At 50.9% G+C, this 26,859-nt stretch overlaps 1 protein-coding gene across 4 annotated transcripts; it reads left to right on the top strand.

Moving 5' to 3' along the window:
* On the top strand, positions 1-26,584 carry LOC146437242 (exocyst complex component 1-like). 4 transcript variants are annotated; one of them, XM_085059993.1, is made up of 18 exons: positions 7-62; positions 1,218-1,386; positions 2,713-2,840; positions 5,813-5,972; positions 7,313-7,506; positions 10,108-10,335; positions 11,814-11,946; positions 13,233-13,342; positions 14,355-14,504; positions 15,010-15,103; positions 19,360-19,472; positions 19,635-19,751; positions 20,263-20,333; positions 20,427-20,667; positions 21,708-21,891; positions 22,751-22,950; positions 24,938-25,132; positions 25,759-26,584. In XM_085059993.1, the coding sequence occupies exons 2-18, from the start codon at positions 1,263-1,265 to the stop codon at positions 25,912-25,914; spliced, it is 2,598 nt and encodes an 865-aa protein (XP_084916119.1). In that variant the 5' UTR covers positions 7-62; positions 1,218-1,262; the 3' UTR covers positions 25,915-26,584. The 4 variants fall into 4 exon arrangements, with proteins under 4 accessions (XP_084916121.1, XP_084916119.1, XP_084916118.1 ...); XM_085059992.1 differs by having other exon boundaries at positions 19,620-19,751; XM_085059994.1 differs by lacking the exon at positions 25,759-26,584 and having other exon boundaries at positions 19,620-19,751; positions 22,827-22,950; positions 24,938-25,087.
* Positions 26,585-26,859: the final 275 nt, after the last annotated feature.

The raw sequence follows: 26,859 nt of genomic DNA, 5'->3' as shown, positions 1-26,859 counted from the left end.
CCACAGATCATTTCCTGCTCTGAGGCTCCCTGTGACTGAACCCCTTGGTTTCTCCTCTTCTGGTAAATCTTTGCTCACTCTTCCCTTTCCCCATGTGCTTTCCCTGGCTGCCAGCAGCTGGGTGGGTGATGGGGGAATTTCGGGAAGCTTTCCCTGCCATCTGTGAGTCTCGCAGGTTGTCTCTGGATGACAGGGGTCGATCCTGCTCTGCTGCTGACAGCTTTTCAATTCCAGCCCCGGGAAGGGTGGTGCTTCCCCAATGAACTCACCCAGCAGCACGGAGCCCTCTATTACTCTGCCTTTCCATCATTTGCCTGCAGCTCAAGTGCTGCTTTAAATGAATTAGTGCTGGAAAATGGGCTCTGGGGAGGGGAATGCCATTAGAGAGGGTGAAAACCTGACAGGGATGGAGGAATCAGGATAGCCTGGAGAGGGCTTTCATTCAAAGGGTTGTGGTGGTGACAGAATCATTTTAGAAGTAAATTCCTTTTTATTTGGGGGGTCACAGGCTCGGTAGGAAGATTTAATAATTTGGGATGGGATTCCGAGCTCGTTAAATGTGTGGCTGAGCTGAGGGAGTACCTGGGAGGGAGCTGCTGAGGGGTTCATTGCTGTCTGTTCACTGCAGAGCCACAAATTCAGCAGCAAATTCCTCCTCCCAAGCATTGTCAGTGCCTGTTGTAAATATTATTATTATTGTTATTGTTATTATTATTATTATTATTATTACTATTATTATTTTTCTGCAGCGTGCGTTTTTATATATCCCTGGTTCTCACTCAAATATTTGCAAAACCCAACCTTTTCCTTGTGGCCTCTTGGCTTTTTCCCTCCCCACGCAGCTCAGAGGATGTGAAAGAGCTGCTGGTGGCCTCCAAGGGTTTATTGGGACCTACAGGATGTGGATTGCCAGCAATTCTGATATTGCTGGGTCTGCTGGGAGTGGAAAAGCATCCCAGTGTCATCTCCCGTGGCAGTGGGGTTGGAAGGAAATGATCTTTAGGATCACTTCCAACCCAGCTTCCTGAGACATGGGAGTCATGGAATTCCCGAGTGGTTTGGGTGGGAAAGGACCTTAGAATTCATCCCATTCCACCCCTGCTGTGGGCAGGGACACCTTCCACTGCCCCAGGGTGCTCCAAGCCCACCCAACCCTCCAAGGGAAGGGGCAGCTGCTGTTTTTATGGATCCCTCTCCCTCCTGGCTGTGTTTTTCAGGAGCTGCCGTGCCCTGACCACTTGGAATTGTGTCCAGGTCCCAGCATGGCCTCCCTCTGGAGCTCCCTGGAGAAGGAGGTGTTCCAGCCTCAGCAGAAGAGGCTGCTGGAAGCTGTGCAGGTGTGGAAAACAGGGAAGAGGAGGAAGATGTGCATTCTCTGTGTCGTGGGTGAGAACCCTGGGGGGATGGAATTGCCAACACAGGAAGGTTTCTTCCTGCTTTAGTCAGTTGAGTCTCTGTTGGCTCTTCCCCTGATTTGGGAGAAGATTTAGGACCAGAATTTCTGGATTAAATGAAGGAAGTCTGAATCCCAAGCAGGAGTTGTGCCTTGTCAGTGCAGCCTGTCCAGAACTGGAAAAAACCTAAAATTCCCTCTTGGACATTGATGACCTTTAGCTGGGGAGAGCAGATTTGTTCCTTCCAGGAATTCAGATTTGCTCCCTCCAGGAATTAAGTTCTATTTTTTTTTACCATTTGCATCAATTCTGTCATTAGAGGTCAGCAAAAAGCCATCCTCACACAGCTCAGCCTCCCTCTGTCCGGAGATTTTGGGAGTTTTCCAAGTGCCCAGATATTCCAGGAGGCTGGAGCTGTTTGATGAGGAGCCAAGGGTGGGAATCCTTTGGGAAATTTCCCATCTCCTTTAGTCTGTGCTTCTCTGGTTGCTCCATCACTCCTGAGAATTTATGAGTGTGGATTTTTTTATTTTCCGGACAGCATCACCTCCTGCAGGATTGATTTCTGACAGTTTCAGTTGGAGTTTTTGCCCAAATCAAGTCCTTCAACTCCTTCTGTAGTCAGGGGAGTGCAGCAGGAACAACTCCAAGCTGTATCCACCTCTGGAGCAGCATTGAAAATCCAGGAATCGTCCCTGGAAGTGTCAGATTCCTGGAAAATATGGAAAATCTAAATTATCCAAAATGACGAACAGTGAGTCTCTCCCAGGAGGTGCCTGGCAGCTCATTGGTGTTATTCAGAAATGGATTTTTGATGGGATGTGTGGTCAGTCAGAAAAGGTAGAGTTTTGGATCCTGGACTGAGGGCCAGGAATGTGGTATAAAATTCCTAGAATTCCTATTGCACTGAGCTCCCTGTTCCTGCTGCATTCAGACCCTGCTGGAATATTACTCATGTAAAGAACAATGGCCTGGTTTAAATCTCATGGGAATCGTTGGGAATCCCTTCCTAGGAATCAAATTACTGTGGAACAGACCCCAGAGAGCTCTTTCCATATGTAAATACTCCATGGAAAGCTGAAGGGATCCCTGCAGCCCCTCCCCATCCAGCCACACCCCAAAATCCATGTCTGTGGGTCCAAAATCCGTGTCTGTGGGTCCAAAATCCATGTCTGTGGGTCCAAAATCTGTGTCTGTGGGTCCAAAATCCGTGTCTGTGGGTCCAAAATCCGTGTCTGTGGGTCCATCCACTCCCTGAACTGCTGCACTGGGATAACAGTAATGCTGAGGATTGGGTTTTCCCTGGTTTTTCCCTCAGTGGACACGCTCAGGCCGGTGCAGCCGTGCCTGGTGAAGGTGAAGGTGGCCCAAGGAGAGCCCCACAGGAGCGAGCAGTGGTGGCCTCTGGCCCAGCTGAGGCTGGTGGATGGCAGGAGTCCCCCTCAGGTAGGACAAGGCAAAGGGGGAGCACGGGGGGATGGAGAGGTTGGGATATGATCCACAGGGCAGCATCCATAGTGAAATCCAGGTCCTCTGGAGCTCAGGCCGTCATTTAGATGGTGGGAAGAGCAGTGGGTGTGGAGATTTTGAGTGTAGGAATGGAAGATGATAATTTTGAGGAAAATGAAGAGGATCAAAAGCCCTTTTCCTGCTTCCAGAGCTGTTTCCTGGAGTGTGGGGAGCTGAGGTTCCTCCATCCTGCCTCAGTGATTTTGAACTTTGTTTCCCTCATCCCTTCCAGGGAGATGCCGAGGCTGGAGGGATTTCCTTCCCTCCTGGATCATCTCTCTCTAATTGTGGAAAGTCAGGCTGGCCAAATAGCTGAGCACAGCTTAGTGGTCATGGTGGCACTCACTCAGAGCTTGGACTTGGTTTTGGAGTTCTTTCCCAAGCTCATTCCATGATTCCCTGGAGCTCCATGGACACATCTTCCATGGAAAGCTCAGGAGCTCTGGAGCTCCTTAACTTTCTCATTTATGTTTGCTCCAATGTTTGCAGCAGCCCTGGGAAGCTGCAGAGCTCTGCTCCTGTCAGGCCCATCTGGCCATGGGGACAAAGCTTCTTGACAGACATTTCCATGAGGGATTTAAAGATTGGATTTACTGAAAGAGGGATTATGGAGTCAGCAGGAATTTGTGCCTTTAGGGTGACATGAGGGTTTTGGGGAAAAGCAGATTGGATAAGATCCTCCCTTTCTGCTGTAGGGCTGGCAGAGAGTCGGTAAAGTTGGGATAATGAGGGTTTTTATTAATGGGAATGTTCCAGGGGCTTTGGCAACACGCCTGGCATTTCATAAGCATGAAAATAAATGGGAAAAAGAGCAGCTTCCCAGTTCTCCATGCAGGACAAATGAAGTAGTGTGGTGGGAAGGAAAAATCCCAATGCAGAGATCAGATCTGTTCTGATATCTCATCACCTCACATTTCCTGCACACAAGGAGATAAGGTGCTCCCAGCACACCCAAGAATTCCTTGAGCAGGTGAACTTGGCTCCTCCAACTGCTTTGGTTCCTCAGGAATTCAGAGTAGAAGATACTTCCAGGATTTTCAATTTTTACCCCCTCATTTGCCATCCCAATGGGATAATCTGCTCATATCTGAAAATATTGGTGTTTTTTTGCCCCACCTCCTGCTGGGAGACAAATAAAGAACTTGGTTCTCCTTCCTGTAATTGCCAGCCTGTATTTCTGCCCACATCGTTCCCATTGTGCTGTGCTGCCCTTCAGGTTGGGCAGCTCTGTGCCTTTCCAGATGTGTTTTTAGATTGCAGCCACCTCCCCATTCACCTTCCTCCTGGCAGGATAAGTGGGATGATCTCTCCACATCTCCCTCTGCTGGCTCCAGGACACAGGGAATGGCTTCCCACTGCCAGAGGGCAGGGAGAGATGGGATATTGGGAAGGAATTCCTGGCTGTGAGGGTGGTAAGGGGCTGGAATAGAAATCCAGAGAAGCTGTGGCTGCCCCTGGATCCCTGGAAGTGTCCAAGGCCAGGCTGGATGGTGTTTGGAGCAACCTGGAATAGTGGAAGGTGTCCCTGGCATGGCAGGGGTGGAACTGGATGGACTTCAAGGCCTTTTCTACCCAAGAAATTCCTTGATTCTGATTCTCTCTTCCCTTCATCAAGCCTGGAGCCTCATCCTTGCCCCTTCCTGGCTTCTTGCTGTCACACAGCCAGAATGATCCCTGTCATTCCTCAGATGGGACCTCATCACCAGCTGGAATGCAAACCAGAGTTTCCCTGGCACCAGCAAATGCTGACACAGCAAATCCAGCCCTGCTAAAGCTCCAGCTGCCTTGACCAAAACATCACGAATATTCATGAGGTGGTTAATTAACATCTCCCTGCTTTAATAGCTCCATTACCCCCCGTGCCACCGGTTCTGTGCCATTCCAGAGGGTGGGACCTGGTGGAAGTGTCACTTCAAGGGGTTTTGGAACAACCTCGCCAGGAGTGAACACTTTTAGGACTGCAGTGATCCCAATCAGCTCCCCGAGGCTGTGGTGGTGATTAGTGCCCATAATTAGAAGTTCTCCAGAAGGATCAGGCTGTGCTGCAGAGCTGGGATGGTGCAGGAAGGAATTGCCTGCTGTGGGATATTCCGAGTTCAGCAGCCTCCATTGTTCTTTCCACTTAGATGGAGCTCAGTGGCAAAACCTGCATCTCCTGTGGCTGGAGTTCTCCTCCAGGAGACAGCACCCCTTGGGAACAGGGAAATGTAAACATTTATAGGGATGGAAACAACGTGGGAAATGCCAAGGGTGTTTGTTTCCAGTCCATTTTCCTTCCCCTGCTGGGAAATGGGGCTGCTGGGTGATGCCAGGTGATCCCCCACTGCTTCCAGAGGGATTTCAGGTCTGAGCTTGTGGAAGGCTTTCTGGGGTTTCTCCTGGTATTCCCAGCCTGGAGTGAAGAGAGATTTGGGATTTCAGCTGGATGGCGATTGCAGAGGGAGTATCTGCAGTGGGGGCAGGGTGGGTGCTGGATCTATCCCAAATTCTTCCCTCCAGTTGCTCCCCCTTTCCCACTCAGCACTTCCAAGCTCATTCCCACAGGATGCTGGAGGTGCCAAGGCTCTGAATAATCCCAAAAACCATTAGAGGAAAGCAGGGACAGCAGCTCCTTCAAGGGCTGTTAAACACAGAGCTGTGCATCCAAGCTCCAGCTCAGGGAGCTGCTGGATCATGGGATGCTGGAGGTTGCCAGGGAATCCTGAAGGCACCAGAACTCCAGGCTTGCCCTTGGAATGCTTTTGATCCCAAGCATCTGCTACTGGCCACTGTCAAAACTCATTACTCATCCCCCAAAAGTGCAGGAAAAGGTGAAGGGGTTTTATATAATGTGTGATTCAATGAGCAGTGCTGGAGCAGGATGGGTTGAAGCTTGTTAATTGATGTGTTAATTACCTGGGGACATCTAGGCCAGCCTGGACTTCGAGCTGCACTTGGAGAAGCTCTACAAGTGGACCTCCAGCAGCTTGGAGGAGAAGAAAACCTTCCTCAGGTGCCTGTGGAAGCTGAACCAGCGATTCCTTGGTGGTGCTGTCACCTTTGTGAACATCCCCTCGGGTGCAGTGGAAGGTAATTAATTAATTAATTAAAGGCCTTGTCATGCTCAGAACACTCTGGGCTTTTTGCAGCATCACCACCAGTGAAAGGTGAATGAATTCAGGCATTCAGGCAATTCAGGAAGTGAATGAGGGTGATGGGAGAGGGTGAGGTGATCCCAGGGACAGGGGAGCAGCAGGAGATGGGTTTGGGTGGCTGAAGGCACAGCCAGCAATTGATCCACTGTCCATGGATACACAGAGCCAGGCTGGGAATAAAAATACAATTTAACTTATCTTATCCCCAGGGATCCTCTCTACACCCTGGGCTGGGGAGGTGAGCAAAGTGTTGGCAATGTCAGTGCAGGGTCTGGTGACATCCTGCCATTGAGAAGGAAAGAGATTTGTGGATATAAAATATATTTCATATATTTATTATTTATAGAAAATTTTTATAGATCTTTAACTCTACAATGCATGACTTTCAGTCTATTTCATAGAAGCACAAGGGTTTGGTTTGGAGCAGACCTTAAGTACCATGGACAGGGACACCTTTTCCAATCCCAGGTTGTTCCAAGTGCCATCCAGCCTGGCTTTGGACACTTCCAGGGATCCAGGGGCAGCCCGAGCTGCTCTGGGCACCCTGTGCACTCCCCACCCTCATTGTCAAGCCCTTCTTCCTCGTGTCCAATTCAAACCAAGGAGTTTCCTCCCCCCTGGAATCTGTCCTGCTTTGTGTGACACATCCAGGTGTCCCAGCCCACAGTCCTGCACAGGTGAGCAAGGAAAAACCCAACCCAACCCCAAAGTCTGTTTTTTCCCCCTTACAAAGCTCACCCTTTATCCCACATCCATCTTTCTCTGCCCCACTCCATGATCTTTGGAATGCCATAGCATTCCAGATAATCTCTTGCCAGGGCTTGTATGGACATTGATGACTCTCTGATTCTCCTGAATACATTTTAAGCCATTCATCCCCTTTTTCCACATATCCCTCATCAAGGCACTGGGAACTGTCATCATCTGCAATATTCGTGTTTTTTCCTCCATGATTTCCAAACAATCCCACATTTTTTAAAACTTAACTTTTAGCAATAAAGAAAATTTCTACTTTTAAGTCCATGATTTTGCCATTTCTATCATTAATTTCATGACAGTTCTAAAACCCATCATGACCTGCCCTGCTCTGCTTCTTTTTAATTTCATATCATCAGAAAATGTCATCAAAATACTCTTGGTTTTCATATCAGGGTCATTAAGAAAATATTGGACTCTAAGAAAAAATTGGACTCGTTTCCCTCAGTGGGACCAGATTTGAGCAGGGCTGCTAAAATGACCTCATCCAAAGGCTCTGGCTTTCCCCACATCTCCCAGGGATGCAGAGGCCCCAGGAAGGTGGGAAGGAGCCAGCGGAGGCTGAGCTGCAGGAGGAGCTGAGTGCCTACCAGGAGATGACTGCCAAGGAGGCTGCAGATGTGCTGGAGCTGATGGAGGAGCATGAACCCCTGGTGAACAACTCTGTGGCCTTTGCAGAGCAGCTGAGCCACGAGCTGCAGGTGCTGGATGAGGTATGGAGCCAAGGAGGGGTCTGGGAGTAGGGATTGAGCCTCTGGGCATCAGCAGCTCATCCTTCCCTGCGGGAGCTTGATCTGGGAGAAATTCCAGCAGGAAATGTAGGGAAGGGTGTGACTGCAGGGCACAGGGGTGTGGGGTGCTCTGAGGGGTGGAAAGGGACAAAAGGGATGTCTAGAGAAGGAAAAGCAGCATGCAGGGAGAAGGAAAAGGGGGGGAAATGAAACAGAGCTGGAAGGAGATTTAAATGGAAAATATAAAGCAGTCGGAAGGGCCAATGGAAAAGGCACAGGCTGTTTCCAGAATTCCCTGAGAGGGTGGGCAGGCCCTGGAATAAAATTCCCAGAGAAGCTGTGGCTGCCCCTGGATCCCTGGCAGTGTCCAAGGCCAGGCTGGACAGGGCTTGGAGCAACCTGGGGGAGTGGAAGGTGTTGGAACAAAATGAGCTTTAAGTTCCCTTCCAACACAAACCGTTCCAGGATTCTGTGGTTTTCCATAGATTTGGAAGTGAAAGGGAGACAATGAAACCAAGGAGCTCAAGGGTCCCCTGCAGGAGGATCCTTCAGCATCCCTGGCTCTTGTCCCTGAGTGGATGGAACTGGATGGGCTTTGAGGTCCTTTCCAATCCCAACCATTCCATGATTTTGTGACTTCTGAGCATTATTGACTCCATTGGAGCTGCTGAGATTTATTGCATTTCTGCAGAGGAAATTTCTCCTTTAAATGCTGGAGCAAAAAACCTGGGAAATTTGCTTTGAGCACTCATCTTCTGCTAAAATATCTGGGATTTTATGGCTGGTAACCAAGGGGGAAAAAAAGAAAAAATAAGCCAAAGGAAATATCTTAAACCACACAAGAAACCACAAGCCCTAAATTCAGCCTCCTTTAGCTGCAGTAGTTGCTGTATTCCCAGTATATGACTGATTACAATTGGATGTTAATCCGGAAGCCCAGACTCCTGAGGTTTGTTCCTGCCAGCTCCTGGCAGGTCCTGCAGGCACTTTGTGACTGTTCCAGCTGTAAAACACCCTGGGAGAGCAACAGATGCATCTTTATTAAGTTTTTGGAGATGAAAGGAGCCGTTGAATACATTATTTTAATGCCCTCTAATGAATAAATGTGACTTCCCACTAATACAAATTAATTAATGAACATTTCCATTTCCGAGCCCTAATCTCCAATATTAAATGTTATTAATCTGAGAGTTGGACCAGCCCATGCATCCATTTAAATGTTTTTCCCACATCCCAGGGATAACACCTTGGCTTCCTCTCCAATACTAATCACTCTCCTCCAACCCAGCTGTTCTGGGAATCACAAAAATCCCTGCACTGGCAGCAAGGAAAAGCTGATTTCTCCAAAGGGAAGGACGGCACGGCCGCGACTCCGGGAGGCCAAAAGCTCTGATTTGGACATTGATATTCCTACATCATTCCAGGATCCCAACACATGTGGAACTGCAGGCAGCTCCCAGCAGCTCTGTGCTGCCTGCAGCTGGATTTTATATTCCTGTTCCCGGAGCAGGATCCTCTGGAGGGCTCCTTCCAGCAGCACTGTCCCCTCGGTGTCACCGCTCAGGGCACACCCCATGGGGACAGCCTGAAGGGGTGGCAGGGACAGGCTCCGGGGAGGCTTGTGGCTCTAATTAAAGAACAGTTAATACAATGGGGAGCTCTGAGCAGAGCTGATGGGATGGGATGGGTTGGGATGGGATGGGATGGGGTCTCTGGGGTGTGGCTGGGAAGCAGAATTCCAGGAGCAGTGCAGGTTGGGAGCATTGCTGGTGCTGTTGGAGATGAGTGTCCATGGTTAGAGAGGCTGGGAGAGCTGGGTGTGTTCACCTGGAGAAGAGAAGGATCCAGGGAGAGCTCAGAGCTTCTGCCAGGGCCTAAAGGGGATCCAGGAGAGCTGGAGAGGGACTGGGGACAAGGGCTGGAGGGACAGGACACAGGGAATGGCTTCCCAGTGCCAGAGGGCAGGGAGAGATGGGATATTGGGAAGGAATTCCTGGCTGTGAGGGTGGTGAGGCCCTGGCACAGGGTGCCCAGAGAAGCTGTGGCTGCCCCTGGATCCCTGGCAGTGTCCAAGGCCAGGCTGGACAGGGCTTGGAGCAGCTTGGGATAGTGGAAGGTGTCCCTGCCCATGGCAGGATGATCTTTAGGACCCTTCTCAACCCAAACCAGTCTGGGATTCCATGAAATATCGTGGGAAGGACACTCAGGTTCCTCAGGGGACTCTAGCAGTTGTGGAGATGAGGGTGGGAGTGAGACTTTCCCAGTGCACAGAACCAGCAGGGCTCGGTGGTCTCTCCACACCTATGGAGGTTTTCCTGCTCATGGCCAGATTTACCTGGGCTCTCCACAGGAATGTGGGACAGATGGAAGTGCTCTGAGGGGACACCTTGCCCAGGGCAGGGTTTTCTTATGCCCTGGGGACACGAAGGTAACATTTGGCCAAGTGCAAAGGTGGGACAATTCCACCACCATCCTGCCCATTCCTGTGACAAGATCCCTGCTTGGAGGGTGAAGGACTGACCCCAGGATGGGGACACTCATTCCCTGCCGAGCTCTGAATCCCTCTGCTTCCTCCTCCCACAGGCCAACCTCCGAGCCATCATCTCCTCGGAGCCGCGGGTGGCCCAGCTGATGAGCTCCATCGACGAGGCCCTGGCAGAGGTGGCCAGGGTGGAGGAGACCCTGCAGCTCTACGATGAGCTCCTGGGGAGCGTGAAGCAGCAGATGGATCACATCCACCGGGAAAACTCCCTGCTGCACCGTGTCGCTGCCAACAGGGCGAGGCTGATGGATGACATCCTGTTCCTCACGGTGCGTGGATTTACGAGGACATCAATCTTCAGCTGGGGAACTTGTCAGGAAAAATTTCCAGGGAGGCTCTAACACGGAAAATTCTGCTTGTCTGCGAGGGTTACGGAGCTCCTGTGGCTGGGAAATTTGGGAATGGTGTGGATAAGATGGGGATGGACACAGAGCTGGGATGGACACAGAGCTGGGAGGGACACAGAGCTGGGATGGAGACAGAGCTGGGATGGACACAGAGCTGGGATGGACACAGAGCTGGGATGGACACAGAGCTGGGATGGACACAGAGCTGGGATGGACACAGAGCTGGGATGGACACAGAGCTGGGATAGACACAGAGCCAGGATGGACACAGAGCTGGGATGGAGACAGAGCTGGGATGGACACAGAGCTGGGATTGCCACCAGGGAGCCAGGATTGACACAGAGCTGGGATGGACACAGAGCTGGGATGGACACAGAGCCAGGATGGACACAGAGCTGGGATGGCCACCAGGGAGCCCCAGTAGCAGCTGAGGTGCAGAGCTCTTCCCATGGCCCACAGGGGTCTCTGAAAGTCCTTTCCCAAGGCAGAATTAGCAATGACCAAGCCAATTAGTAATTTAACAACAAAGAATCATGGCCTTAAAATACACAAGCATGGCAATTAATTAATTAATGATTTGAGGCACAGCTTCCAACATGGCACCCCAGGTCAAAGCCTGCTCCCACCAGCCCTGATCCATCAGTGCAGAGGGGACTTTGGATGTCTTGAGAGAAAACAAACGCCTTCCATGGGAAGCATTCCAGGCACTCCCTGCTGCCTGGAGGGACTGCTTGTCCAGGGACTTATTGCTCCTCTTCCCACTTCCCACTGATGGGAATTTCCCCTTCCCTTCCTCTCTTTTCTCTGTTTTCCCATTTTTCCCCTCTCTTGAAGGCAACCTAACCATTCAATGTGGGCAGAGTGCACATGAGCTCCTTCCTGCCTCCCTGGTGGCACAAGGAGCTTTTCCCTGCAGCCACAGCCATGGGACACCAGCACAGCCAGGGGAAAGACTCTGGATGAGCCCTTGGAATATGGGAAATTATTTAAAATTTGACATAAATGCAAGAGCTAATCCTCAATTCCACAGCTTGTGGTGGCCTCCGTGCCAATTTTAATTTCTCAGCCTTAGCTTTCCCTTTTAACCTTAGCTTTCCTTTTATCCTTAGATTTTGCTTTTATCCTTAGCTCTTCCTTTGCTGGCAGCAGTGATTCCAGAGGTGCCAGCCCTCTGGAAACTCTTGCTGAGGTCTTTCCAGGGCTTCCTTGGCCACCTCTGCAGCTGTTCCTGTGCAGAACTTAGGTTTTCAGAGGGGTGGAGCAGCCTGGATTTCCTGCTGGACACAACAACCTCAGCTGCAGACAGCACTCGGTGATTCCCAGGCAGCAGCGTTCCCGGTGGGATCAGAAGGGATCAGAAGGGATCAGAGGGGATGCAAAGCTGGCTGTGTTTGTTGCAGACCCAGCTGCAGCTGAGCCAGGAGCACCGTGACACCCTGAGCCGGGCGGATCTCTCCAGTCCCGGAGCCATCAAAACCTGCCTGGCTGCAGCAGAGGCTCTGTCTGCCTGCATGGACATTCCCATCCATCCCAGTGAGTAGGGAGCAGGGATTCCTCCCATGGGATCAGCCCCAGCACCATCCTGTGCTGCCCTGAGCTGCTGCTGCTGGAGGGAATATTCCCAGGAATTACCTCCTGTGTTAGCTGAGCAGCCCTGCCTTGGAAAAGCAGGAATACAGGGATTGGATTTGGGATGAGCAGCACAGATCTAGGGGGGCCTGGAAAGTGCAGGACTACAAACAATATTTGCCTGGAGTTGAGAACGGGGGAAGCAGGCCTAGAGGGTTGGCTTTGGTCTGGAGATCTTGGAATCAGGGAATGGTTTGGGCTGGAAGGACCTTAAAGCCTATCCAGCCCAACCCCCATGCCATGGGCAGGGACACCTTCCACTATCCCAGGTTGCTCCAAGCCCTGTCCAACCTGGCCTTGGACACTGCCAGGGATCCAGGAGCAATCACAGCTTCTCTGGGAATTCTATTCCAGGGCCTGCCCTCCCTCCCAGGGAACAATTCCTTCCCAACATCCCATCTCTCCCTGCCCTCTGGCAGTGGGAAGCCATTCCCTGTGTCCTGTCCCTCCAGCCCTTGTCCCCAGTCCCTCTCCAGCTCTCCTGGAGCCCCTTTAGGCTCTGGCAGGAGCTCTGAGCTCTCCCTGGATCTTTCTCTTCTCCAGGTGAACATTCCCAGCTCTCCCAGCCTGGATTGGCTCCATTCCTGGAGAAATCCAATCCAATGGCCAGCTTGGAGCACCCAGACTCCAGGGCAGCTCACCACCCACTGAACTCCAGCTGGTCCAGTTCTCATTGGAATTGATGCAAACTCCTGCCAGCCATCCCTACAATCCCTTCAAATCCCTGGATGTGAGGCCAAGTGTCCTGCCAGGGGTGGACAACACCCCTTGGAGCTTGGGAAGGAACTGGGAAAAGCTGTGGCTGGAATTCATGGTCTCTGCTGTCTGTGCTCCAGCAGGGAAAAACAATAATTCATTGTAGCAGAATGTGGGAGTTTTTGGATCCCTGGCAGTGTACAGGGACTTAATCCTGGCAGGAAATCCCAAGTTTTCCTTGTGGTGAGACTGGGCGTGTCTCCTTGTCTGAGGTCAGACTCATGGATTATTTTTCTTTTTTTAATTTTTTTTTTATTTGTAGCTCCTTGTCTCCATTTTCTTGGTACCATAGCAAAGCTTTCTCCCCTTTGTTGGCTTTTGGGTGGATTTATCTCGGGATTTACTTCTGTCTGATTTCCCAGTTTTCTAAGGGACGTGGGTCTGCAGCCACCACAGGTCCCCTCAAATCCCAAATATCCCTTTTTTCCCTCGAGGTTACCGGAAGCTGCAGGCAGTGGCTGAGCAGCTGATCCTGTTTGAAACCCTCAAGCAGAACTTTGAGAAATCCTTCGTCAATCACCTCACCAACATCTTTGAGCTGCAGGTGGGCTCCATTCCTCACGTGGCACCTCAAAATCCCGGGAAATTGAAATATTCTGGGAAATTCAGGCCGGTGGTGCAGGGGTTGCCATAGCTAGAAGATTTTCCCAAAGTGTCTCTCCGGAGAGATCTTCCCACATACCTTCTCCTTGTCATTGTCCCTCAGCCCTCAGGTTCATTTTCCAGGGATGTAGGAGAAATCCAGGCTCCCAAATTCCTTAAGTCCTTGGTCCTGGAGATTTTTCCTTTAGGCTTTCTTATTTTATTTTGGGGGATCCTTTATCTGTTTGCAACCTAAAATCCCAGGATAAAAGCCAATCCATTGATCCTTTAATTAACAATTTCAAGTGCTGATTTGCCAGTTTAAAAGATTTGGTGGACAAGATCCCTGTGGGCAGAAATCCCATGGATTTCCTTCTGTGGGAAGGAGCAATTCCCAAATCCTTAGCATTCCTTCCTTAAATATTTTGTATTTCCTTTCAAACAGTGTCTCTGGGAAGGGAACTGGGAGGGAACTGTGGGATTTCCATCCTTGGAGTCTTGCAGACCTTGGCTGGACACATCCCTGAGTAAACTTTTCCACCTGGATCTGCTCCAAACCTGGAAGGGCTGCAGTGTCCCAGTGCCACCAGACCCTGGAAAATCCTTGCTCTCCATTGTATTCCATCCCCCGAGGCAGATCCACCTCCCAGTGCTCAGATTTCCAGCATATTCCTCCACAAGGAGCTTTTGTCCCATGGCTTCTCCTGACCAGGGGTTTTATCTGGAGTATCCCACGTGTTCCTGATGGGCCAGCTCTGAATTGTTCCAAGAAAACGGGAATCAAACCTGAGTTCCAAGTGCTTCAGCTTGGAATGTCCTTCACAAACACGGAACTGGGAGTTGTAGACATTTGGAAATTTCAGAAATATGCAAATTTCAAGAATTCTGCAATTTCTGAACTGGAACTTTTGGGTGACAATGACACTTTTCAAGGCTTCTTGATGTGACTTTTTCTGTCGTTTCTGTTCATTTAGGGCAATTCCCAGCTCCCTGCTCCTGCCCACCCCACTGGCACCGTGGCTGCCCCAAGCCATGGGTCACACCACGAGGAGCTGCTGCCCTACACTCCCCTCATGGCCTGGCTGAGGAACATCAACCCCATTCTGTTCTGGGACCTCCCCAAGGTGAGGCTGAACTCATTTCACTTTGCATGGCCTGAATATTTACATAGTTAGGTCATGCATTTGGCTGCAGGTTCCGTAATTGGAAAGTGAAACTTGCTAATTCTTTGTTCAACTGTTCAAAACAGATTATAAACAATCATCTGTGTGAGCCAAGGACACTTGTTATTTTGTGTTTGTACTTCGTACATGGACTGGATCACTCTCTAGATGTCTGCAATGTAAAAAGTGGATCTAAATCCATCAGCCATTGTCAAAACAGTGAAGCCCTCAGCAGACACTGCAAACCATTCCCTGGGAACAGACTGGTCTGACTGGGGGATTCCTGATGGGAACTGGGGCTCACCAAGGCCATGAAGGCCATGAGTCCTGCTGGAAATATCCAGCCATCGTGGAGCTCTGTGTCTGAAAAAAAGCTGGGAGGTGACACAGTTGTGTTGAAGGCAAAGGCCTGAAACCCCCCGATTTGGTCTTTTTCCTCTCACCTGGCTGCTTCTTCCCCTTCCAGGTCTATTCCCAGAACCTCGGCAGACTCTATGAGCAAGAAATCAAAGCTCTCTTTGAACAGGCCAGGAGCTCCTTGTTGGGACGAAGGAAAGGAAGTGAGTGAGTTAAAATCAGATTAAAACCTGCCCTTTGTGCTGCTGGGCAGGGTTTGTCCCCACCCAGGGAAGGTGACGGTCACCTCCAGCACAGGTGGCTTCTCCAGCTTTGATCCATGACTGATTCCCTCATCCATGGGCTGGGCTGGCAGGACAGAAGAAGCCAACTCTGCTCCACTCCAGGCACAGTTTGTGGGAGCCTTGGCCTCACTGATTCCCCAGTTTTGTCCAGCTGCTTCTTAGAGCTGGAGCTTTTGTTCCCTTTCCCTGTGTAGGGCTCAGGAATGACACAGGAGTGGCTGGGATGGTTCTGAGGAGCTGGAGGAGAGAGTGGGACGTGGAAAAGCCTGGAAAACAAAACCTGTTGTCAGCTCCCTTGTCCCTGGATCCCAAAGATTCCCAGAGTTCCCACTCCACCATTATCTCCTCAAAAACCCCATCAAGAATACTCTTTCCTTGCCTTCACCTACACTGAGGGCTGGAGCTCCTTTCCTGTGAGGACAGGCTGAGGGATTTGGGGTTTTTCAGCCTGGAAAAGGCTCCAGGAAGACCTTTTACGTTCCCCATTGCTGGAAGAGGTTCAGACTGGGTTGGACAGGGCTTGGAGCAACCTGGGATAGTGGGAGGTGTCCCTGCCATGGCAGGGGGCTGGAATGAGGTGATTTTGTGCTCACTCCCAACCCAAATAATTCCATGGTTTTAAGATTTTGTAAAGCCTGGCCCATATTTCCCTGCAAGATTCCTCAGATACTTTTCCCTGCCTGTCCCTGAAGACAGAGGGAATTCACAGCAATATTTATGGGATGATTTCACAGTGAGCTGACTGTGGGGCTGTGCTGTCTGTCCCAAGGTGCTCATTTCCACCAAAATCGCTGGATCTGACTCAAAATATTCCAGTCAGGTGTTTCTGAAGATAAAAAGAGAAACTGATCTGTCTCCTCTGGAAATTTTTTATGGCCCACAAGTCACATTTTCCTTCAGCAAAACAAAGGGATGTAATGGAAATTTCCAGGCCAGTTTGGCCCAGTTTGAAGGTCAGACTGGTGTGTTTTGTCCATCACAGTCAGCACTTCAGCTCTGCACCTCCTTCATCCCTGGTGTCCAGATCTCGAGCCAGGGGATGGAGCCTAAGGAAGGGAGTGGGGCTGGTGGCTCCAGTTTTGGGGTTCATCACACCCAAAACATCCCCACCACTCCCTCCAGCTCCTCCTGCCCAGCGCCACTTCCCCTGGGAAAGACACTCAGCCACTGGGAAAACAGGAACCTCAAAACCATGGGATCAGTGCAGGATGAGTGGTGCTGGCAGAGCATCAGGAGCTGCAGGGGAGCACAGCATCCTGGAAAAAAAGGAGGAAAATGTCACCTAAATGGTCCTAATGGCACCTAAATGGCTTTCCACTGCCGGAGGGCAGGGAGAGATGGGATATTGGGAAGGAATTCTTGGCTGTGAGGGTGGGCAGGCCCTGGAATAGAATTCCCAGAGAAGCTGTGGCTGCCCCTGGATCCCTGGAAGTGTCCAAGGCCAGGTTGGACAGGGCTTGGAGCAGCCTGGGATAGTGGAAGGTGTCCCTGCCATGGCAGGGGTGGAACTGGATGAGCTTTCGATCTGTTCCTACCCAAACCATTCCATGATTCCATGAGCACTCAGCCTGGCAGAGAGGGGCCCATGGTTCTCTTCACCTGCACACCAGGAGAAACAAAGGGTTAATGGATAAAATATTCCTCTCTCACACCCCCATCACCCACTCCTGGATGCAACTTTTTATGGGAAAACGTGCTCTTCCTTGCTAAAAAATAGGAATTCCTGACAAGAGGGAATGCACTTGGAGCAAGGAAATCTGGGGAATTGGAAGTGGGAAGCCAACTCCAGGTGGGGTTTATAGGATCATGGGATCAGCATCATTTCCTGGAGAGGGGAGATTGCAACAGGAGGAAATAAAGATTTTGGGCAGGATAAAGGACTGGCTCCTTCCTGCAAAGGGATTGATGGGCTTGGAGCAAAGAGCTGGAATTCTGCTGGGGGAGAGGAGAGAAAAGCACTCAGGGGAGCTTTCCAAGCACACCCACCTAAGCACAGCTGGGAGTGCACAGAAAGTCATTGAAAAAGGGGCTATTGTGGTGGTGGAGATAGCACAATAGAAGAGATCCTTTATCATGGAATGGTTTGGGATGGGAGGACATTAAATCCCATCCAGTTCCGCCCCTGCCATCGGCAGGGACACCTTCCACTGGGCCATTTATGAAAATAAAGTTGTTAAATTAAAAAAAAGGTGGTGTAGGGCATGTGTGGCAGCCAGTCTGCCTCATCCCCTTCCATAAATGTTAAACTGTGATTCCTTCCAGGACTTTATCCATCTTTGATTCCTACACGAGTCTATAAACCAGGAGTGATTAAATCCCCAAAAAAACTCTTGGAAGGACACCTTGATGGCTCCAAGGTGATCCTGCTCCAGTAGCAATCATCCCAAAGTGCCCACAGGCAGGACAGGATGAGTTCTGTTGTTCTGGGATGTCCCTGCTGTGCTCCAGAGGAGGAGGACAGGTCTGGGACAGGCAGGAAGCCCCAGGCTGGACTGGGGATGTTCAGCCCATCCTTGATGTGAGCAGAACATTGGCACAACACCCCGGAGGGAGGTTCGTGAGAGCAGCAGGAATTTTTAGCAAGTTGTCCCCACAGAGGCTGTGGCACCTTCCCCGGGGCTGGCACTGTCCCAGCTGAGCTCTCTCCATCCCTGCAGTGCTGGGGGCAGAGCAGGGGGACAGCAACCCCTCCCTCTGCGGGGGAAGGTGACTTGTTCCCAGCTCCAGGACACGGACACAGTTCCCTGCCCATCCACAACTCCCTGCCCATCCACAACTCCCTGCCCATCTCCAGGGGCTGCACGTATCCTTCTGCAGGAGCTTGAAGGCTCTCCCAGCTCCCGGAGCCTCCCGCTGGAATATTCCTGCGGAATTGGCTGCTTTGCAGGGCAGGCTTGGCTTTGATGGAGTTCTGCAGGAACCTCATACTGCTGTTTCCCCAGCTCATGGATGGAGCCCAGGCTGTGAGGAAACCTGCCCGAAAATATCCTTCATCCCTGCTGTCAAATATCCCTCATCCCTGCTGGAAAAGATCCCAGTCCAGGTCTCCAGGCCACTTCCTTTCTCCTGATTATCCCAAGGAGTTTTTTGGGTTGATTCCCTGCCTTCAGAAAGGATTTTATTTATGGCACCACCTGTTGATTTCTTGCGTTGTTTGATGGGGGAGTTTAGAAGGCAACCTCAAGCTGTTTGTAATTAATTGTGAGCCAGCAATTAAGTCCTTTCTCCTTTTCCCATTCCCTTTTCCACAGGCTTGTAGAATCCTTTCCCATTTGCTGTTGGAAGATTTATTTTTTCTTGGTTTTACCACTTCCCAGACAGTGTAATTATTACATAAATGGAGGAAAAAGATTAGGAAGCATCTCCTTAATTTAGTCCTGGTTTTAGCAAGGCTGGAGTCGTGGGCAGGGTTGGCTCATCCCTCACCCCTGCTCAGCATGGAGCTGATAAATCCTTCCAAAGGGAAAATCCTACAGGGAGTGGCTCAAATAAAGATTTTTGGAATACTGTGATTGATGGAGAGGTGACCTGACTCCACCAGAACCTTTGGGATAGGGGAATGATTCCCACTTTTAGAAATAATTAGGAAATAATCTGGACGTTTCCCCACTGATTCCTTTCAGGGAGTACAAAAGGACTTTTAAAATGCATCTTTCAAAGGATATTTTTCAACTTTTCCAATTGAGCCAAGCCCCCAGTGGTAAAACTGCCAATGTTGGAAAAATATATTTATTTCCAGGTGAAAGATTTTAATTTGAAAAGGCCATTTTCTGGGGGAAGAAAAAAAAAAAAAGCCACTGACTTCTCCCCTGGATACTTTTGTGGCAATTTACCATCAAAACTCAGCACCAAACAGTTTTTCTGAGACTTTTGCAGGTTTTTGTGCTGATTTATTCTCTTATCCCCTGGGATTTTCCAGCTCTCAGCAGTAAGGACAAGGCAGCAAAAGGATAAACAGAGAAATAAAAAGGCAGTTTAATTAAATAAAAAGAATGAAAAAGAGAGGTCAGAGGGCAGAGAAAAAATGAGAATGACATCTGAATTCCCCATTTATCTGAATGCAACAGGAAAAGGTCAATTCATGCATAAGGTTAGACATAAAAAGACATTTTAGACTTCAAAGGAGCTGGAGAACCCAAGAAGGTTGGATTTCTGACATCCCATACTCCATGCAGGTCTGCAGGAAACTTGGGAGAAGCCCATGGGGAGCAGGCAGCAGCCCTGGTGGATCCTCCCTGGGAGCAGGGAGAGCCAGGAGGACATCCCAGCCAGGGGGAACATCAGCAAGGTGAGGAGCTGAGGGTCTCTGATGTGTTCCATGTCAACCCCATCCCGTGCTCCTTCCCTGGAGCAGAGGCTCCCTGTGCTACCCCATGTCCCCTCAGGTGGACACTCCGGTGTTCCCAGGGAATTCCAGAGGGTGTTCTGACCGCAGGTGGTTTGTAAGCAGGTGTTGGAGCAGGTGCTGAGAGAGCTGCAGCCCCTTTGCACCTCGGAGCAGCAATTCCTGCAGGAATTCTTCCAGCTGGGCCACAACTCCGTGGAGCTGCAGGGGCTGGAGGTGAAGGTGAGCACTGTGTCCTCTCCACTCCCATTTTCCAGCCTGGCACATCCATGGGGTACCTGAGCTCTCCTGAGCTCTAATCCTCCAGGAACCAGCATTGGGGAAACTTAAGGGGAGAATTAAATGGAATTTAATTCACAGTTCCAGGAAAATCAGGGATCTCCACACATTAAACAGGACTGCAATGAGAGGCAGCAGAAATAAATCCAGAGCTCATTTTCCTGGCTGAGGGAGAGCAGACAAATCATTATTTGGTGGGTTTAGATGGGATATTGGAAAGTAATTCCTCTCTGTGAGGGTGGGGAGGGGCTGGGATAGAATTTCCAGACAAGCTGTGGCTGCTCCTGGATCCCTGGAAGTGTCCAAGGCCAGGTTGGACAGGGCTTGGAGCAACCTGAGATATTGGAAACTATCCCTGCCCATGGCTGGGGTGGAATGGGATAAGCTTTAAGGTCTCTTCCACCCCAAACCAGTCTGGGATCCTTTGATAATTTCCACTCCAATCTTTCCTCAGGAATCTGCCACCAAGGGAGGAGAGCCCACAGCATCTCCAGAGGATCCTCCTCGCACCAAGACCCAGAGCCAGTATGTGGATGATGGGATACACACAGGACATGGGCTGGGGTGTCCCCCCCTGTTTCATTCCTGACTGTTCCATGCTTTGGTTTGGTTTTTAAGGCCAGAAGAAGCCACAGCCCAACTGCTGAGTGAGATGTTCAGCTGCCTGGAGCCGGAGCTGAGGGCATTCCTGGATGTCTGCAACAAGGCCCACCCATTGGGCTGCCTGCAGGTCCTGGTGACCTTGAGTGACTCTGTGTTTGGGGTCTCAGGCTCTTCCTCAGCTCCCCCCTCGTCCTTCCTGCACACCCTCCTGGGGAATGTGCTGCTCCTGGCCAAGAGCAACTTCAACAAGTGCATCGTGAGTGTCAGCAGGAGAAAGCCCAATAGGCCTGAGGGATGTTTCACCTCTTCCAGAATCTTCTAAACAGAATCTCAGAATCACTCGGGTTGGAAAAGACCTCTGGGATCATCAAGTCCAACCTGTGCCTGATCCCTGCCTGGTCCCCAGCTCAGAGCTCTGAGTGCCACAGCCAGGCCTTCCTTGGACACCTGCAGGGATGGGAACTCCAAACCTCCCTGGGCAGCACCTTTAATGCCTGCCAGGCCTTTCAGTGTAGAAATTTTTCCTGATGTTCATCCTGAACTTCCAACATGAGAGATGGAGGAGCTCTGCTGTGAGAAAAGGCTGACAAAATTGGGGTTATTCAACTGGAGAAGAGAAGGCTCCAGGGTGTCCTAATTGTGGCCTTCCAGTGCCTGCAGGGAGAAGAAACATGGCGAGGGACTTGGGACAAGGGATGAATAGAATAAGGGGAAATGGCTTCCCACTGCCAGAGGACAGGGTTAGATGGGATATTGGGAAGGAATTCCTGGCTGTGAGGGTGGGGAGGCCCTGGCACAGGGTGCCCAGAGAAGCTGTGGCTGGCCCTGGACCCCTGGCAGTGTCCAAGGCCAGGCTGGATGGGCTTGGAGCAACCTGGGGTAGTGAAAGGTGTCCCTGCTCATTGCAGGGGTGGGATGGGATGATCTTTAAGGCTCTTTCAACCCAAACCATTCCATGATTCCCTGACCATGTTTGTGCCAAGCCCAGGAGCACAGCTCTGCTCCTGAGCCATGCTGGGGGCAGCAGGACTGGCAGGGATGGACACCTCTGCCCTGGGAGCTGCGTGGGGAATCTGCAGCTCTGTGTCTCCCCAGCCTGGCAGAGCAGCAGAGCAGCAGAGCAGCTGCACAGCTCCACGTCAGCCTCAAACAAGGAATCTCACATTCCTTGGAATCGCAGAGGGCACTGTAAATGCAGGGAGTGTTCCCAAACCCCATTCCTTGCCTTGTTTCTTGGCCTGTGCTCCATGAAATGAGATCAGATCTGAGGGTGTCCCATCTTTGTGTCATTCTCAGGGCACCTTGTGCAAGGAGATGGAGGAGGCCAAGCCCCCCAGCAGGATGAGAGGAGGGATCCTGCCCTGCGTCAGCCGCTTCCAGGAGTTCCTGGCCTTCTCCGAGGAGGTGTTCCACACATCCCGGCGCCGCAGGGAGCTGGACAAGGCCCAGCTCAGGCTGGCCAGCAGCGTCTTCAGCAGCAGTGAGTGCCGAGGCTGGATGTTCTGGTCAGGAAATGTCCACCTGCAGCTGCAGGAGTGACCAGCTGGGCCAGCAGGGCAGGGTGGGAGCTGCCTGACTCCCTGGCACTGCCCAGGGCTGAAACTCCTTTCCTTGAGCAAGATCGTGGGAGCACCAGGAAAACTCCAAGTGTGGCAGGGTGGGAGCTGTCTGTACCCTGGGTGCTGCCTGGACCTGAAACCCCTTTTCCTGGGCAAGATCCTGGGAGCTCCAGAGAAATTCCAGGTGTGCAGTGTGTCACAGAGGGATGGTCCCAGGGGTGAGACACCTGGGCTCAGCTTTGGATCTAACTCCAACATCTCCTGTCCCACTATGGAGGGAGGAGCTGCTCACAGGACAGACTCCTCTTACAAGGTCTTGGGAGCCAAGAAAAACTTCCCCAAAACCAACATGGGGTGTTGGTAGGGAGAGAGGTGTTGGGAGAGCAGGGCAGGGAGCTTCCAGTAGATCCCTGTGTAGTCCCAGCTGGATCCCACAGCTTCCTGTCAGTGGGAATACCCTGTTTTCCTGCCTGGAGGGGACCTGAGGGGCTGCAAGAGTCACAGCTCTGAGCACAGATCGTGAGGTGGTGCACAGAGGCAGCTTCCACCTGCAGAGGAGCCTGGGGTGAGGCACTGCTAAATCCATGGACACGGCCCTGCCAGGCTCCAGGAATGCTTGCAGGGAAGGAGGTGAGGCAGGCAATCATGGACAGGGATCAGGATTTGTGTTATGATTACTCTGTCTGAAGTCAGATGTTCAAATGAGCCCTCCCAAAGGCACATCCCCCTGACAGCCTGCAGGGGCTTCTCTCCAGCCCTGATCCCCTCCTCCCTTTCCAGTCAACAGCCTGAACTCAGCAAACCTGAAGGTGAACACGGATATGGTGATGATGGAAAATTTCCACCACATCCACAGCTTCCTGTGCCAAAAGAACATCCCCTGCCTGGAGGACAAGAAGAGAGAAGCTGAGCAAATGTGCAGGGAGCACATGGAGAAATACATCACCACCTACCTGGGCCAGCTCCTGGAGAGGCTCAGTGTGAGTACAGCAGCCTGGCCTGTGCCTCCAAGCTCTTCCCAAACCTCTGGATTAATTGGTGTTCAAATCACCCCACCCTGAATCCAGTCTGGGATTGTGTTGCTTTGTTGTCACAAGATTTGAGAGCACCTGGATTTCATTCTGCACAGGGATTCTCAAAACTGTGGCATGGCCTTCTCCAGCTCTCCCAGTCTGAGCATGGACAGCAAGGGAAGGTGCAAAGGGATGTAAATAGTGCAGAAGCCCATTCCTATTTCTTGGAAGCAGTCTGTACATTTAGGAACTCAAAATCCTTAGGGTTTAGGGTATTTCTCCACAGCCAGACTGCAGCAGGAATACCCAAACAGATTCTTGGGCTGTATGAACAGACAGAAGGATGACGGAAGGGATTATTCCCTTGTTTCACAGCAGGTGTGGAATGTCCTGTCCAGTGTTCCCACCCCTTCCCTGACCACTGCTGGGTTTGGCTGTGCAGTCCCATCTCAGCAGCAGCTCAGAATCCCAGGCTGGAAGGGATCCCAAAGGATCATCCCGTCCAAACTTCATTGGGAATGTTGCCTGGATGAGGTTCTGCAGCTCCCTGCCCAGTCACATCCTGAAGGCTGCAGTGGTGGGACTCTGTCACATCCCTGGGCAGGTGTGATTGATTATCCCAGCTTGTTCTCACTGGAGCAAATTCCTTATATCCAGACAATGTGATCATCCTGCCAACAAGGACGCTTTTCCCACTCCCTCTTCTTAAGGACAATCCAAACAGCATGCAGGATTTTCTCCATTTCCTGCTGCTTTGTCCTTGTGCCCATATCCAGCTGATGGACCAAGACACACCGGGGGCAAAATTCCAAAGCCCTGCTGGGGAGTTTGCACCCATTTTGCTCCCAGTTTGCTCCCAGTTTGCTCCCATTCCCACTCCAGTTGCGTGCCGGCATCTGGCAGATCCTGTTTCTTTTTTCACAGCTGCCTGGGCTGATCCATCCAACACCTCCCGCGTGGCTGCTTTGTTAACTGAGCTAAGAGCATCTGGCTCTGCTAACTCAAACAGACATTCCTTCCTTACCGAGCCCGTGGCTCTTCCGCTCCTTCCCTCTTCCTAAAATGTCTCACAGGCGGAGCTCAGCTGGAATTATTTATGGGACCTGTTACTTCCAATTTGTTTCCAGTCATTGCTGTCAAACATTTGTTGGCTTGGCTGGAAAATCAGCTCTGTGTCTCATGCTACCTGAGCACTGCTTTAGCTCCAAATCCTTCCTTTTCCAAGGGAAAGGATTGTTTTGCTGCTCACAACAAAGGGAGTAGGATGTGAGGGAATCTGGATTTCCCAAAATCCTGGCATGGCTTTCTTCAGCTCTCCCAGTTTCCCTTCACCAAGAGAAGGTGCAAAGAGGTGTAGGTAATGCAGGAGCCCATTTCTGGTTCTTGGAAACAGTCCATACATTTAGGAACTCAGAATCTTTAGGATTTAGGGTGTTTCTCCCCAGCCAAATTGCAGCTGGAATACCGAAAGGGATTCTTGGGCTGTATGAACAGACAGAAGGATGAAGGAAGGGATTATTCCCTTGTTTTACTCCAGATGTGGAATGTCCTGTCCAGCTGTGGCACAGATGTCATGAGAACTGAGAAAATTGAGGTTTTGCTTTACACCTCTGCAGGTTCTGGGGTACCCCATGCACACCTCTAGCTCCAAACCCTCTGAGGGGAGAAAACTGGGGGAAGCACCAAGGAACAGGAGGGATATTTCCAGCTGTCCCATTGCTCCATGGGCTGGCAACCCTTAGAGATGCTGCTTGTTGAGCAGGGAAGGGAGAGAACCATGAAATTCCCTAAACTCTGTTTTTCTGGGGGATAAACAACCTCTAATACTTCACTAAACGTCATTTCCACTGAATCAGACATGGGAAGGGAACTGAGAGCAGGGATCAGGTTTCAGCCCTGATGCAGGAATCCTCCTTAGGATGGCTCAGCATGGAATTCCTCCTTCCCTTTCCAGCATTTCTTTGATGGGGTGAAAGCCCGCCTGGCTCAGGGGGTGAAGGAAGAGGAGATCAGCTTCCAGCTGGCCTACAGCAAGCAGGAGCTCCGGAAAGTCGTGGAAAAATATCCTGGCAAGGAAGTCAAAAGGACTCTGGAGACCCTCTACAAGAAAATGCAGAAATATCTCTCCCCAGAGGAAAATCTTCTGCCGGTAACTGGATTGAGATGGGTGTGACACTGGGATGGTTTGGGGTTCAGGACTGCATCACCTGTGTGGCTGCAGGGGCAGGAGAAGGAGCTCAAGTCTGCTTTTCCAGGTGGTGTGGCAGTCATGGAGCAGGAATTGTGCTTTTCCAGGTGGTGTGGCAGTCATGGAGCAGGAATTGTGCTTTTCCAGGTGGTGTGGCAGTCATGGAGCAGGAATTGTGCTTTTCCAGGTGGTGTGGCAGTCATGGAGCAGGAATTGTGCTTTTCCAGGTGGTGTGGCAGTCATGGAGCAGGAATTGTGCTTTTCCAGGTGGTGTGGCAGTCATGGAGCAGGAATTGTGCTTTTCCAGGTGGTGTGGCAGTCATGGAGCAGGAATTGTGCTTTTCCAGGTGGTGTGGCAGTCATGGAGCAGGAATTGTGCTTTTCCAGGTGGTGTGGCAGTCATGGAGCAGGAATTGTGCTTTTCCAGGTGGTGTGGCAGTCATGGAGCAGGAATTGTGCTTTTCCAGGTGGTGTGGCAGTCATGGAGCAGGAATTGTGCTTTTCCAGGTGGTGTGGCAGTCATGGAGCAGGAATTGTGCTTTTCCAGGTGGTGTGGCAGTCATGGAGCAGGAATTGTGCTTTTCCAGGTGGTGTGGCAGGCCATGCAGCAGGAGCTCATCCGGCAGTACCGAGAGTTTGAGGAGCTCATCCAACGCTGCTATGCAGGAGCAGGGATTGCCCTGGACTTCACCATGGAGGACTTGCTGAGCTACTTCAACTCCATCACTGTGTCCAACATGTAGGGAAATCCACCCTTGGATGTCAGGAACAGCTCGGGAATCCTTGTCTGCAGCCACTCCTTTGAGGAGCTGAACACAGAACCATTCCCAAGTTGGATATTTGGGCTCCTACCCTGGACTTAATCCCAAAGTAAATCCAACTTGTTGGTCCTGGACTAAATCTCTCTTGGGGAAGTGGAACTCTTGGACCCAAACCACAACTTCCCTGCTTCAAGAAGCCATTTTGCCACAAGGATATGACTCTCCAAGCCCCAGATTTCCACACACTGAGTGCTGGTGCTGCACCTTCTCAACAGAGAATTCCCACAGGAAAACATCTTCTCTCCAGGGAATTTCTCCTTATTTCCTGTGCTCAGACGAGCCTGTGCTAAACCAGAGGGTTAAAGCTCACCCAGACACTCTGTGTGTGAGGTGTTCCCACATCCAGGCATCCCAACAGGCACCGCTGCTGCACAGCCCTCCTGTGAAAGTCATCTGGCAGATGAAAGTCCAGAGCTGTAAATATTAATGGTTTTATTGCTTTTAGCTCAGATTTACTCACATGTTAAGTGGAGTGGAGAAAACCTCCAGTTTGAGAGATCCAAACTGATCCCAGAGGGAATTGCCTGCTTTTATCCCCTTTTTAAAATGAATTTTCCTACACCAACTCACCAATATATTGTCATTCCTTGAATGTGGTCTCTGTTTCTTGGGATGATCATGGGCCTCATGTGCTGTCCATCACAACCTTCTCCCCAGACAACTGAAGAGCTTTAACTCCTTGGAATCTGCCTTGCAGGGCAAAGATTATTTTATTTATTTGCCATGTTAGAAAATAATCTTGGAGACAAGATTGCCTGTCCACTGGCAGGGAGGTGGGAGCCTGCTGTGGCTGCTTGGACAGCCCCTCTTCTCCAGGGATTTCATTGTTTCTCCAGTGTGGGCTTCAAACCAGCACACAAACCCAAT

This window comes from Lichenostomus cassidix, chromosome 4A (assembly GCF_008360975.1).
Source record: "Lichenostomus cassidix isolate B80296 chromosome 4A, HeHo_3.0, whole genome shotgun sequence".
NCBI classification, from domain to species: domain Eukaryota; kingdom Metazoa; phylum Chordata; class Aves; order Passeriformes; family Meliphagidae; genus Lichenostomus; species Lichenostomus cassidix.
Note: the sequence above shows the minus strand (reverse complement) of the source record. Positions and strands in the feature narration are given on the sequence as shown.